Genomic DNA, 15,335 nt, shown 5'->3' on the forward strand with positions numbered 1-15,335 from the left:
TAATTATGTGGTATGCTATTTTTATTTATTTTTAATATAGAATATTTCTATAATATGTTGCTTTCTGACAAAAATGTAATATGTTCAGATTACAAAACAAAGACTTACAGATACAATATTAATATGATACCTGCTATGAGTGTACTATATTTGTACAAATATGTTTACTGCCTTACTCTATAGTTCAAATAGTCCCTCATCAAAAAATGATTTTCTTTTTTATTACTTTATTTTAATATTTTATTTATGCTGTTACAGTTGTCCCATTTTTCCCCTTTAGCCCCCCTCCACCTAGCCCACCCTTCACTTCCTTAGTCAATTCCCACACTGTTGTCTATGTCCATGGGTCCTTCATGTATGTTCTTTGACTAGTCCCTTCATATTCTTTCAATCAGTCCTCACCTCCACACTTCTCTCTGACCACTGTTAGTCTGTTCCACGATTCTGTGCCTCTGGTTCTATTTGCTCATTAGTTTATTTTGTTCATTAGATTCCTCTTATAAGTGAGATCATAGGATATTATCTTTCACCGACTGACTTATTTCACTTAGCATAATAGTCTCCAGTTCCATCCATGCTGTTGCAAAAGTCAGGAATTCCTTCTTTTTTCTGTTGCATAGTATTCCATTGTATAAATATACCACAGGATTTTTATCCACTCCTCTACTTATGGCACTTAGGCTGTTTCCAAATCTGATTATTGCACATAGCATTGCTATCAACACAAGGGTGCATAAATTGTTCTGAGCAGATGTTTTGGGATTCTTAGGGTATATTCCCAGGAGTGGAATTGCTGGGTCAATACAAAATATGATTTTCTAAATCATAACTCAACAGAAGTCAAACTCTCCATATTACTCAAACTATGGCTTTAAAGAATAATTAATGTGACCCCTGATTAAGGCCTGAAAAATTAATAGAGCATTAAAAAAAGGTTTTATAAAAGAAATTAAATGGTAAGCATATACAAGTATATGAAATAATATATGATATAATATAGAGTTTCACCGTAAATCTGGGCTTTAAACCTGGTTCTGTCATTAACTTTATAGTAGGTCTTCTAAAAAACAACTCTATTTTAAAAAATTTTAAAAATGTAAAGATTATATTAGCAGGTGATTTATGTCCCCTTTAGAATAAATATTCAAGAATTCCATGACTTTAAAATCATGCTTTGTAGCCCTGGCTGGATAGCTCAGTTGGTTAGAGTGTTGTCTTGATACACCCAAATTGTGAGTTCTATCACCAGTTAGGGCACATACAAGAACCAACAAATGAATGTATAAATAAGTGGAACAGCAAATCAATGTTTCTTTCTCTCTCTCTCTTTCCCCCTCTCTCCCTCTCCCATTCCTTTCTCTCTCCCCTTCCTCTCTCTCTCTTTCTAAAAAAATCAATATGTAAAAAAATTTTTTTAATAAAATTATGCTTTGTTTTTATCATTATCAGTAAACAACGGAAGTATTTTAACTTTCAATTTTATTATGGAAGTTGATTCTTTGCTTGTTTTATTTTAAGCTCTTCCATTTGCCAAAATCCCCATTTTGGAAGTCGATGGAGTTTATCTTCACCAGAGCCTAGCAATAGCAAGATACTTGACCAAAAACACAGGTAATATGTTTATTGTGTTTTAGGATTTTTGATAACAGAAGAAATACATATATATATATATTTTATATACATACATACATATGTATAGTACATATATACATGATATATATATTATATATACATGTATACCATGTATACATTGATATACATGGATATATATATCTCTATATATATCCAGTACTCATTAAATAACTTTATTATTGAACACCATAGTGCAAAGAAGAATGGAATCAATGCTAGGGAAGTATGAATGTACCATATGTCTTGATTTAACTTTCTTTTCTTTTCTTTTTTCCTTTTTTCTTTTTTTGTGATTCAACACAGTTTATTTCTCCTCTAATTAAGGCACTGACTTTGAAAAAAAAACAGTTTAATTAGAATATAAGTAAGTGATGTCTCTGGAAGTAGAAAAGAATCTTACTGAGAAAGTAAGTTTCAGGAGGTAAAAGCAATCTTTAGTTTATAAAGTGAGTTTCCCATCCCATCCCTGAAGGACTTGCCTTTTTTTGAGAAAGAAAACCAAAAAACTTTGTTTGGGGGAAAACGTGTCCTCTGTCAGTTGGAGCTGAGTGACAGAAGCAGCCTATGCGGTAGCTTCTCTGCCTTGCCAAGTCCCACCTCCCGGGGTTGAGCACATGCCATCAGTGGACATGTGGTATTCAGTGACTGCTCGGAGAGTTTGCAGCATTCTGTGTGCCATTCCCATGTGCACCCTTGCCTGTCAGTTATTGCCCATCTTACTTGTAGATGGGAACTAAGTAGTCCCTTCTTGAAAAGATATAAAAGATGTCCATATGGAGAGAAGTCAGATAGTAATATAACCTGTATAAGGATGTGAAACTTGTTCCAAGTAGTCCTTGTGTAAGTATCTCTTCCTTGTTCTTTTTGGCTCTGAACATAATTTGCAGCACTTGGTGGGTGGGAGGGGAGGGAGTTGCTCTTCTAGTGCCATCTTGCTGTTCACCCCAAGGAGGGAACATGGATCTGATTAGTTAAAGTCCATATTATGGTTTCTATGTCTTTTTTCATGCTTTTGAGTATCCTTATAATCATTACTCTAAACTCTCTGTTGATAAATTGCTTGTCTCCATTTCATCTAGTTCTTCTAGAGAAATCTCTTGTTCTTTTATTTGGGATCTGTTTCTTTGTTTTCCCGCTTTGGCTGCTTTCTTTGTATTCGTTTCTATGTATAAAGTAGATTTTAAAGACCCTGGTGCAGGTCTTTCTCAGATGATGTTTGTGGCTGGCCCTGGGCAACCTGTTTGAATCTATCAAGGATCCACAGTGTGCACCTTCCTCTGCTGGGCCTGTTTGTGTGCAGAAGGAACCTGGCTGCACACTAAGGTTGGCTTTTACCAGCCCCTGCTCCAGGGGAGGGTCAGCTAAAGTCTCAGAGATCCACTTTAGTTAAAGTTAATCAGTGATGTAGCCTTAAACTGTAATCAGCAGCCTGGTTTAAGCTCCACAGTGTGGGACAGAATAATCCCTGCAGGAGGAACTATTGCTTCCCTTCAGGCTGGTGCCACTTGGAGAGGAGTGCTCTGCCTGAGAAAGACGGCCTCTGCGGTATGGAAAATGACTCAGCACAGGGATCCTGGGGGCCGTTCCTCCAGTTCTCTCCCCAGGGCCACCAACCCCAGACTCTCCTCATACACCTCTAGTCCACTCTGCTCCCTACTCTGGCAGAGCCCAGGATAAGTGGCTGCAAACAAAATTTTGTGCATTGGCTTTAAGAGGCTCTCTTAGTCTCCAGCCATCTCTCTCTGGCAGACAGAAACCCTGCTGTCTTTCATAGCTGAATGTTATCTGAGTTCCTTTCCTGGCTGTGTTGCTGTAGGCTGGGGAGCCCAGCTTGGGGTTTAGACCCCACATTTCTCAAGGGATCCCTGTGGCCACTAAAATATCACTTCAGCACTTTTTTGTCTCTGTGTGATCTTTCAGAGGTTTCTCTATCTTATTTTTAAATAAAAACTTTTAAATTAAAATTCTTTAAATTCTATGACTAATCTATTAACCTCACAAGTGGTAACAATCTACTTAAAATTCAAATATAGCAGTGATCATACTTCTACATAGGGAGCATATATGTTATTCTACACAATCCCCATGAATGTATAAAGTGTTGATCATTTAATAAAACAAGACCAATTCTGCTCTTCTTGTCCTTGTTCCCTATAGTCTAAAGTGTATATGTTCATGTGGGTCTCCTTGCAGATGTATGAAGCCATTTGTCACTTTTGCTTTTTTTCTCATCTCAGTTTCTGGTCTTGAGATCTGGCATTGAAGTTTCTTCTTTCTTTCCTGATTTCCTCCTAAGTCATTTCTAATCCTCTATTTCCCACTCTTCCCCTTCTGCTCCCCATCTCTCTTTCTACGACTTTCATCTAGACCCATCTACTTCTCCTCCTTTTCCTTCAGGCCGCCTAATGCCATATCTTAACTCTTAATTCTAGCCACAGTATCTTGACGAGTTTACCTTATTAGGAGTTGTTTTTGAAATGTGGGTGTCTGGGAAAGCATCATAGTATCTTTGAAGTTAATGTGATCTTGAGTGCCTGCTTAGTTCAAAGCTTGTCCTAAAGACTAAGTGAGGAGACATCGTTATGTTTCCTCTGTCTGTCCTTGGTTATAAGGCTTCTCTCTAGCTAGTGTTCAGTTGGTTATTCAGGATGATTTCTCTGCAATCTAGTTGCACTTCCAGATTACCACGGGTCCTGGGAGGAGGTTAGTGTAGCTTGCACTTAATCCTCTGCCATTTTGGGTCTCTGTCCTGATTTAACTTTCCATGAGTTCCCCAGACAATTATTTTTATTTTATATCGCCCCCTACCCTTCCTGCCCCACACCTCCTTGCTCCCAGATTCTTGTTGGAATGTAGCTGAAAAATGGGACAAGTGTGTTTGAAACTTCTCTTGCTAGCATGTGGACCATAAGTTATCAGAGGTGATTAACAGGAAATTTATAAGGCATATGAAGTTTGAAATTCTTTAGACCATTTAAATCATGTACTCAAAGTTCTTCATCCTAGTCACACTGGAAAAATGAAAGAGGCTGTTTGCTTTGCTTCCACTGAATGCCACCTGAGGCATCCTAGGGAGTAGTTGGCTTCTGGATTGGTTTGTTAGTACTTGTACCCATGGCATTGCAAAGAGAAATTAAACTGTTAGTTCTGGTCTTTGCCTGAAGCCCTTTCTCCCATCATACAGTCTTTTGACTTCTCTCTCTCTTCATAATGCCCTAACATTCTTTTTGAGTAAAAAGCTACATTTGGCTTCTTTTAAAGTCTTTTTTTCCTAATCAATCTACAGAATCACCGTGCCCTGATTCCAAGACTACAACCCCACACCCCTGCCGCAACCATTGTTATCCAAGCCACAGACACACATTTAGCTCACAAATAAAATAGGTCGTAATTACTGGGCCTTTATTTCTGAACCAAGTAATGTGTGTATGTTAAAAATATAAAATTTCTATGCACTAACACATATTTCAACAAATGAAATTCTTTGGAAGTTTAGAAGACATGGAGATTACTTCTGACTTTAAGGAAATTTGGCTTTGAAATGAAAATGACATGTGAGTTGAGCATAAAGGATACCTAGAATTTCAAAAGGAAGACTTGGGCTTGGGTAGTGTTTCTCAAAATTTATGTGTGTCAGGATAACCTGGGAGCTCTTAAAACACAGGATGCTCAGCCTTGACTTCAGAGATTGTGATTCAATAGTCGTGGGGTAGGGCTCCACAGTTCGAATTCTTGACAGTTTTCTCTGTGATGCGGAAGCATGCGGTGGTCCATGGACTTCTCTTCGAGAATCTCTGGGTTAGAATGTTCCAAGCAGAGAGAAAATGGCATGAGACAAAGAACACTTTAAATTTGCAGAGTGGAGTAGCAGAGATAGAAAAATAGATTGGGATCTGGTAAGAAATATTCAGAGTATGGATGTCATTTTTTAAGCAATTGTAGGTTTTTATAATTGAGACATAACTAGCATTTAACATTATATTAGTTTCAGGTATATAATATAATGATTCTATAAATTTATATATTGATAAACGATTACCATAATAAATATAGTTAACATCCATCACCACACATAATTACAAACATTTCTTATGGGACTTGTTGAAGGAAGTTCAGGGGCCAGAAGGATACATGACACACTATCCAAAAGGAGCTGAGCCGATGGGCCTGGACTTTAGGACTGAAAGTGCTGATGAGGAGTCATCTGCATAACACTGATGGCCAAAGCCTTGAGCATGGAAGTGAATGCAGGGATAAAAATAGATGAAGAGAATCCATGATGTATTTGGAAGGACTTTTCAAAGTCAGAAAGATCAGCCTCTGAGTATCACATATGCAAAATACAGAGAGTTTGTAGAAGGACTCGAAAACACTAAAGCATTTCTTTCCCTTTAACAGCTTTGCTGAGGTGTGATTTATATATAATTCACTCATTGTCAGTATACAGTTCTCTGATTTTTAGTAAATATACACAACTGTATAAAAGTAATCTATTTTAAATTCGTCCACACTGAAGGATTTTGAATTGACACCAGTGAAAAAATAGTTAGGATGACCAATGATTTCTTAGTAAAATGATGATCAAGGAATGGCAAGAAAGAAAAAAGAAACACCACTTCTATTATTTTAAATGTATAGCTTCTAGGAACAAATGCTCTGGACTAAAACTGTCTGCAAAAATGAAAATAATTATTTTTTATAAAATAAATGAAAATATATGTATGGGTTATTTATTCTGGTATTTCTTATATTTGCAAAAGATTGGAAGCAACCTAATCAGTGGAGGGTAAATAAATTGTAGCACTTCTACTTAAGGGAACCCCACAGAGCTGATGAAATAGCAAGGATGGCCTTAAGTGACTCATAAAAAAAAAATCTCTAGGAAAAGTGGGAGAGGTATATATGGAGTGGGATATTACTCTTATTTTCATAAAGAAACAATGAAAGCATACAAAGGAAACTAATAAAAACATGGTAGTAAGTAGGAGTAAAATGAGGTGGGTAGGGATGGTGGTGGAAGTTAGTCTTCATTGTCTACTGCTTCAACTTGTTTTGAATTTGTGAACTATATGAATATATTGCCTACTTTAAGATTAATATTTTAATATAACAAATTAAATTGAACATATTTGTGAGCATAAAATGGCCTCTCTCCATTCCTCAGATTTGGCTGGGAAAACAGAACTGGAGCAGTGCCAGGTCGATGCCGTTGTGGACACACTGGACGATTTCATGTCACGGTTTCCCTGGGCTGAGAAAAAACAAGATGTAAAAGTAATGTGATCAGTTTGCGATTACCATTATTAATCATATCCACTTGCCAGACACTATGTTAGGTACTTTTTAAGTCCCTTTTTCATCAAAGTTAGACAAACCTATAATTTAAAAATGTCAAATTATATTAAAAAGTTTAAAACAAAGTACAGTACAATAACCCCCAAGATGCAATCTTATTTTTAATGCTTTTAGCTGTTTCTTTAAGATTTTCACATTTCCATAATTCTATAAGATATGTAAAATGGCTTACTTTGATTCACTAATTTTAGATTTTATGAACTTTTTATTATAGTAATAAGAATTTCACTCTTACATAGCCATTCTCTTTGCTTATTTCCCTAAACTCCTGATATAGTTGTATTCAATTTTTTTGGTGAAATCACTATTTGATGATGACATTAGTGTCCCCATGCTATTGTTATACAGAGCTGTGCACTGTAGTATGCATTGATAATATTTCCTTTCTTACTTTCCTCTTCAAAGTTAGTAATTGTCTTTCTTTGCTTTGTTTTTGTTTCCCACCCTTATGATAAGGGTGACATTATACTTTTGTATTAGAATAACAATGCTCTTACATAACATCGACCTCAAAAACATTTTACAGAATATAATCCAAGTTCATGACTAAATCATATGAAGGGATAACCTGTTTCAGAAATATTGGAAATAGCTACAGACTGTTTGATTAATAAGCAGAACCTGGCTAGTATACAGAGAAAACTGCATAGTGCTTTCATTTCATCCCCTAGTCTCCTTTTAGTGGGTTGCATTACTGCCACCTTGTGGTCAGGCAGAATTTTCAAAAGCAGAATATTGATTCAATAAAGATGAACAATGAATATAGTTCTCTTATAACATGTGCTTTAAAAATCTATCACATATTTTCAGGAACAACTCTAAAGGACACACAGACAAAACCAAGGAGCGGGGAGGGTGGAAGCAAGGGAGGGAGGTGGGTTTGGCTGGGGGTGGGGGGGGAGTGGTGGGAAGAAAATGCAGACAACTGTAATTGAACAACAATAATTTTAAAAATCTATCACATATACATAAGCAAAAATGTCTTCATATTTGTTGCTAATAATTCCATTTCCTATTTTTTAAATTAATTTAAATTTAATTTAAAAGGAAAAATAATGTCTCTGGACATTGGTCACCCTGATAATCCTTCATCTTAACACTACATTTCTTTGGTTTTACAATGTCTGGTTCAGTTTCCTCATCTGAATAACAAAGGTGGGGGTGGGATGGAGGGTGAGCAGGATTGAAGGAACGCTCCTGGCCCATTTCCAATATTCTATGATTTTAGTAGTGTGGATTTTAAAATAATGCTTCTAAAAGTCATTTAATAGAATACTATAGTAATGCCTTCTCAGGATGAAAGCCCCCCCCCCCCCCCTTATAGCTCTCTGAAGGAGGCAGTACATTACAGAGTCCACCAAATACAGGAGTGGCTGTCTAGGATCTGTAAGAAAATGCATTTCAAAAAGTATGTACCTGGGGGAAAAAAGGACGTATAATCCAGTTTCATCTTTACTTAATTTATTTTGGTGAGTATTCTTTAAAATGATGCTTACATACTAATGATGATGCTGTTTGCTTATTCATTAGACTGAGATGACTCACCAAACCTGTACAGGGAGCCTGGGCTGAAGGAGAAGTCAATAGCAGGGAGAGGAGATTTTTACTCCGCACTGCATGTACACAAGCATCGCTGTCCCTTCAGCCCTGGAAATGCACAGAATTAGAAAAAGCCACAGAATTATCCTGGGGAGCAGACAGGAGGTTTTAGAAAGCTATCCAGCAGCTACATCCCATTCTGTTCAACTCCCTCCTGTTTCTAGCAATTCTGGGACAGCCATGTTGACCAGGCATTTCCAGCTGATGCTGAGCTGAGCTGAGCTGTGCTGAGCTGAGCTGAGAGGTGTGGGAAGTGCCACACAGCTCTGGGCCCTTTGTGCCAGCTCAGAAATTCTGTGTAAGGGGCAGGAGAATTCACACTGTTTTATTTAAAACTAAGATTATGTTAATCATGGAGAACCTTATGTACCAAGGTGTTATAGAACAGAGGAAAGAATATAAAGTCAAGATAATGACAAAATTTCCAGCTTCAGTTTACAAGACCTGGCAAATGTGTATAAATATGTAATGATGCTCTTGCAAATATAAGGCATTATGTTAGAGTAATCTATCTGTATTGCCTAGCTAAGTCATCATAATAATAGGAAGTAGATCAGCAAATTGGTGGAGTAGTTATCCACTACCTGAATTACCTTAATAAAGGCTGGATTTTATTACCCTCAGAGATATTGTGGGTTCAGCTCCAGACTTCTGCGATAAAATGAATATCTCAGTAAAGCAAGTCACAGATTTTTTGTTTTTCCAGTGCAAAAAAAATTATGTTTATACTATACTGTATTCTATTAAATGTGGGACAGAATTATGTCTAAAAAACGTATACACTTTAATTTGAAAAATACTTTATTGCTAAAAGTTGGTGAACATCCTCTGAGTCTTAATCTCTGGCTGGTGGAGGGTCTCACCTTGGTGTTGACGGCCGTGGACTGGCCAGGGTAGTGGTGTGGCCGTGGCACTTTCCTACAGCAGACAACAATGAAGTTTGCCCCATCGACTGACTCTTCGCTTGAACTTTTAGAGGCCATTATAGGTTTGTCAATTGGCCTAATTTCAGTACTGTTGTGTCTCAGGGAACAATGAGGCCTGAGCAGGGAGAGAGGCTGGGGAGCAGCCACTTGGCAGAGCAGTCAGGACACACAACGTTCATTGAACATGTTAGCAATCTTATTACATGGGTGCAGTTTGGGACACACCCAGACAAGTGCAGTAGTAACATCAAGGACCACTGATCACCTCAGGTCACCTATCAAACATAGTAATAATGGTGAAGTTTAAAATACTGTGAGAATTGCCAAAGAGGACACAGAGACATGCAGTGAGCAAATACTGTTGGAAAAATGGCGCCACGGACTATTCAACATAGGGTTGCCACACACCTTCAATTAGTAAAAAGCATACTATCTGCAAAGAGCAATAATGAAAGGTACAATAGAACAAGGTATGCCTATTTAGGTCATTTATGAATATTAATACATTACATATATTTTCAATAATATCGTTGAGTTGGACTTACTTTTCTTTTTAATTTTTTAAAATTATATTTTATTGATTATGCTATTACAGTTGTCCTGATTTTGTCTGCATGGCCACCTCCATCGAGCACCCCCACTCCCTCAGGCAATCCCCACTGTTGTTCATGTCTGTGGGTCATGCACATAGGTTCTTTGGCTACTTCATTTCCTATACTGTACTTTACATTCCCATGGCTATTCTGTAACCACCTATTTGTACTTCTTAATCCCCTCACCTCTTCACCCATTCCCCCAAAGGCCCTCCCATCTCGCAACCATCAAAACACTGTACCCATGATTCTGTATCTATTCTTGTTTGCTTAGTTTGTTTTTTAGATTCAACGGCTGATAGATTTGTATTTATTGCTGTATTATTGTTGGTAGTTTTGACCTTCCTCTTTTTCTTAAATAAGACCCTTTAACATTCATATAATAATGGTTTGGTGATGATGAACTCCTTTAGTATTTTCTTGTCTGGGAGGTGCTTTATCTACCCTCTGATTCTAAATGATATCTTTGCCGGGTGAAGTAATTTTGGCTGTTGGTCCCTGCTCTTCATGACTGAATATTTCTTGCCAGTCTCTTCTAACTGGTTTCTCAAAAGAAGTTTTTAAGAAAGCTTTTGATGGTCTAAGGCACAGGTGGCAAACACAAGGCCCGTGGGCTGAATCTGTCCCTCCACCTTGTTTTATCTGGCCCCACACCTTGTTTCTACCCAGCAGCAATGCTGAGCTCTCACTTAACTGTTAAGGAGTAGTTACATTTATCAGTCCTAAAATGACAGTCGGCCCTTTGAAGGCAACCTTGAGGCTGATCTGGGCCCCAGTGAAAATGAGTTTGATACCCCTGGTCTAAAGGGACTTCCCCTGTAGGTACCTAACTCCTGTTCTTTGGCTGCTTTTAAGATTCTCTTTTTATCTTTAACCTTTGGCATTTTAATTATGCTGTGTGGTCCTCTTTGTGTACAATTTTGTTGGGACTCTTTGTACTTCCTAGACTTGCATGTGTATTTCCTTCACCAAATTAGGGAAGTTTTCTTCCATTACTTTTTTTAAATAGATGTCCAGTCTTTCTCTTTCTCTTCTCCTTCTCACACCCCATATGGTGCAAATGTTAGAATGCTTGAAGTTGTCCCACAGGCTGCTAACACTATCTTCGTTTTTTTGGACTTTCTTCTTCTTGTTGTTCTGATTGATTGTTTTTTGCTTCCTTATGTTCCAAATTATTGATTTGATTCTCAGTTTCATTCACTCTACTATCATGTTCCTGTGAATTATTCTTTATTTCAATTAGTGAAACTTTCATTTCTGACTGTATATTTTTTATGCTGTGGAGGTTCTCACTAAATTCCTTGAGCATCCTGATAACCAGTGTTTTGAACTCTGCAGCTGAGAGATTGCTCATCTCCATTTTGTTTAGCTCTTTTTCTGTAGTTTTGATCTGTTCTTTCATTTGGGCCATGTTTCTTTGTCTCCTTGTTTTGGCAGCCTCCCTGTGTTTGTTTCTATTACACAGAGCTGTTATGACTCCCTGTCTTGGTAGTGTGGCCTAAGGTAGTAGGTATCCTGTAGGGTACAGTGGCATAGCCTCCTCCCCTATCACCCAAACTGGATACTCGAGGTGCACCCTTCATGTGGGCTGAGTACACCCTCCTCTTGTAATTGAGCATTGATTACTCTTGACAGGTCAGTGGGAGAAATTTACCCGGACCAGTCAGCTGCAAGAACTGGCTGTGATCACTGACCACCAACCTCCTCCCTCCATGAAGAGTCAGCTGTGCAGGGGCAGGGTGGTGGTGTTCTGACGTGGTCTATAGCTGTCCACTCAGAATGCAGGCTCTGGGGTTTCCCAGCTGATGCAGGCCAAGGTCAGCTCCTACCTGTGCTCTGCCTGTGGCCACCCTGCCTGAGCTAGAAGCAATCTGAGATGGCTGCTACTTGGGCTGCTTCCAAATCTTGGCTATCGTAAATAACGCTGGAATGAATGTAGGGGTGCACATATTCTATCAAATGAGTGTTTCATACTTCTTTGGATATATTCTCAGGAGAGGAATTGCTGGTTCATAAGGCAGTTACATTCTTAACATTTTGAGGTATCTCCATACTGCTTTAAACAGTAGTTGCCCCGGTCTGCATTCCACCAACAGTGCAAAAGGGCTCCCCTTTCTCTACATCTTTGCCAGCATTTGTTCTATTGATGATAACACTTCACAAGTGTGAAAGTGTAATCTCATTGTGGTTTTAATGTGTATTTCTCTGATGATTAGTGACGTTGAACATTTCTTTCATGTCTATGCGCCATCTCCTAAGAGCAGTGTCTGCACAGGTCCTTTGCCCAGCTTTTAATTGGATTGTTGTTTTCTTTGGTGGTGAGTTGTGTAAGTTCTTTATAAATTTTAGATATTAACCCCTTCTCAGATGTATCATTGGTGAATATATTCTCCCATTCAGTTGGTTGTTTTTTTCATTTTGTTGATGGTTTCCTTTGCTGTGTAAAATTAATTTCTTTACCTTCAGTTATGTTATTTAACTTTAAAGGGAATGAGGCTAAGAAAATGGGAATTTTAGAAATGTAAAAACATAGTAAAATCATATTAACAAAAATTAAGATAAAAATCATGAAAATATTTTATGGGTGAAATATTTAGTCATTATATAGAAAGAAACTATAAGAACTGGTGACAAAAGTACTTATTTTTAAATTCGTGAAAAATAAAGATTTATTGAGAATTAGACCTCAATCTCTACAATGTCATACATTTAAAAAAAAAACCACTGAGCTACTTTTCTTCCTTTCTGAACTCACATGGAAAAATAAAGAAAAATCTAAATCTTCAAATCACATTATTTATTTTTCTTCCTATTATTCTTGACGTAATCTTTTTCTTCCTCTCCTAGGAGCAGATGTTTAATGAGCTCCTTACATGTGAAGCACCTCATCTTCTGCAATATTTGGACACATACTTGGGGGAAAAAGAGTGGTTCATTGGTAATTCTGTGAGTATGTTTTACATCTTAAAATATACAAGTAAATTATAATGTCTTCATTTATATGTGAAGATAAAGACTTATAAAACCTTACTGGAAAAAAAAAAAAAAGTTACCCAGAGAGAGAGAGAAAGAGAGCAGTGATAAAAGCTAAAATCCTTTGAATTAAGCTTTTATGGTAGATTTAACTTTAAAACCATAAATTAAAATATTTTATATAATTATAATAGCAAAAACATTTTTAAAAGTTATCTCTGCAAAGCCAAAGCAAAATGAAACAAATGAACATGTGTCAAATTGCTGCATGGAGTATGTAGGGAAGTACCTCTTTGCTCTATTAGTGAAGAACTACTTTAAGAAATAGTATTACATGTAAAATACAGTAATTTGACTATATATCTCATAGATATACTCTCAGAACAATAAATAAAAATTGTGCATCATTTTTAATAATTATATTTTTGGTGGCACTGTGACAGTGGTATTATTTTTCTGATATCAGTGTATCTATATTGTGGCTAAAGTAATAAGAAATTTCAGGATGTCATTGAGAAGCAGGATCTTTTATGTGAGAGAAAGAAAACAGAGATGTAAGATCGGTGAGGTTAAGTAAGCACTCTATTTCTGAACGTGAACTAGGTGCAACAGTATGAACTCATGATGTACTTTATCCTGGGATAAATAAAAGTGCATTTTTTGTCTCTTTTTCTTCAAACAATGACCAACACAGTTGTCCTGGGCACTGCTAAGCCCAAGATTCTGGTCTTCAAACACTAAAAGGAACTAGGGCTTCTTGGAGAAGGGCTCCTTCTCAATTTGGGACAGGAAATGTGAAGATGAACGAGAATTCCTTGTCATACCAGAGGGAAATAAATTATCAAAGACAACCGGGTCTGTGTCAAAAGGTCTGAGTCAACTTGAAGAGGCTCTTCCTGTCCTGGCCAAAGGCAAACCAAACTGTGATGAGAATATTAACTACATGGATTGAAACAAATCAAAATGAATGACTCCATGAGTATGATGTCACCAGTACAACCAAACACACACACACCCAAACCAAAGTTTCACTGGCTAATTTTAGAAGATGCTATGGAGCCAAATTATTGTTCTGAAAACTGCCTAAAACAAACAAAAAAGTGGGGAAAGGGGTTGAATAAAATCCATTGTATCTCAGGATAACAAAAATTGATAGCCAAACTTTGTCTTCATAAAAGCATTTAATAAGTTAGAAGGAGAGATTAAAATACCACCATTTTCCAACCCCTGGTGGCTTAATGCACCTAGGCATTGAATATCAGTAATTATTAATATAAAAAGTGAGACAACCAGATATTATGGACCGACTGACAGAGGAACACACAACCACCTATGAAGTAGCTATGTCAAAAAATTCAAATCTAAATCTGACATAGATTCTGTGGTAGGTCTGGGTCCTTGCCTTTAAGGAGACTGCATTCTAAAAGACAAGACACAAACTGCTTTTGTGGCTCTTGGTGACCTATTCTGGTCACTGTCTGCCGAGTCCTGGGGTGACAAGTGACCTTTCCACATCTTAACTCACAACTTCCTACCTCACCACACAGCCCTGCATTTCTTCCCACTGACTGCAATAGTCTTTCCTAAAATGTCCCTCTCCCTGCCCTATTGATCAAACAATTTCCGAGGACTTGCCGTGTTTCTTGTTTTGTATGCAATTTCCCTTGTGGACTTTCTCCTGAGTCCATCTCTTTGCGCTCTCTGCCTTCCTCACCGTGTTCCAAACACTCAGGTGTTCAATTTGTTCCTGAGACACAAGTCCTGCTCCCACCCAAGAGCCTTTATTCTTACTGTCCCCTCTACCTGGAATGTTTAATCCCCAGATGGCTACACATTTGGGTCCTTTTTATTGTTCAAACTGTGGCTTAAGTGTCACTTCTTAAAGGTCTTCCCTCCCTGACCACCCAAGAGTCCCTCTCATACTTCACTTTTTCTTCACGACCGCTATCACCATGTCTGTCTGTCTTCCTGCTTCTAAAATAAAAGCTGCATCAAAGAAGCAGGGGCTAGCATCACCTCTTGTTCTGCCGTTAATCCCAGCACTGAGACCTGAATGGAGCACACAGTAGGTGCTCCAAAAACACATGTTCACTGAACTCTGACCAACACTCTCCTAGTTGACAGATGTAAGGAAGTTCATAAAATACTAACAATAAGTGTTATCAAATTCTATACAAAAACAAAGCTACTAGTCCAGAATTAAACTTCACTCTTTGAGCGAAAGTAATGTCATTCAGATTAGTTTTAGTCACAAAAG

General features: G+C 37.6%; 1 protein-coding gene across 3 annotated transcripts in view; it reads left to right on the forward strand.

Annotated features, from left to right (window-relative positions):
* Positions 1-15,335, forward strand: part of HPGDS (hematopoietic prostaglandin D synthase) — a 30,260-nt gene that overhangs the window by 12,105 nt on the left and 2,820 nt on the right. For all 3 annotated transcript variants that reach the window (XM_028507412.2, XM_036026359.1, XM_036026347.1), the window contains exons 3-5: positions 1,519-1,611; positions 6,797-6,906; positions 12,953-13,051. In XM_028507412.2, coding sequence (XP_028363213.1) covers positions 1,519-1,611; positions 6,797-6,906; positions 12,953-13,051 — 302 coding nt within the window. The remainder of the gene's footprint in view (positions 1-1,518; positions 1,612-6,796; positions 6,907-12,952; positions 13,052-15,335) is intronic.

The sequence above is a fragment of the Phyllostomus discolor genome, chromosome 1 (genome assembly GCF_004126475.2).
Source record: "Phyllostomus discolor isolate MPI-MPIP mPhyDis1 chromosome 1, mPhyDis1.pri.v3, whole genome shotgun sequence".
NCBI classification, from domain to species: Eukaryota; Metazoa; Chordata; class Mammalia; order Chiroptera; family Phyllostomidae; genus Phyllostomus; species Phyllostomus discolor.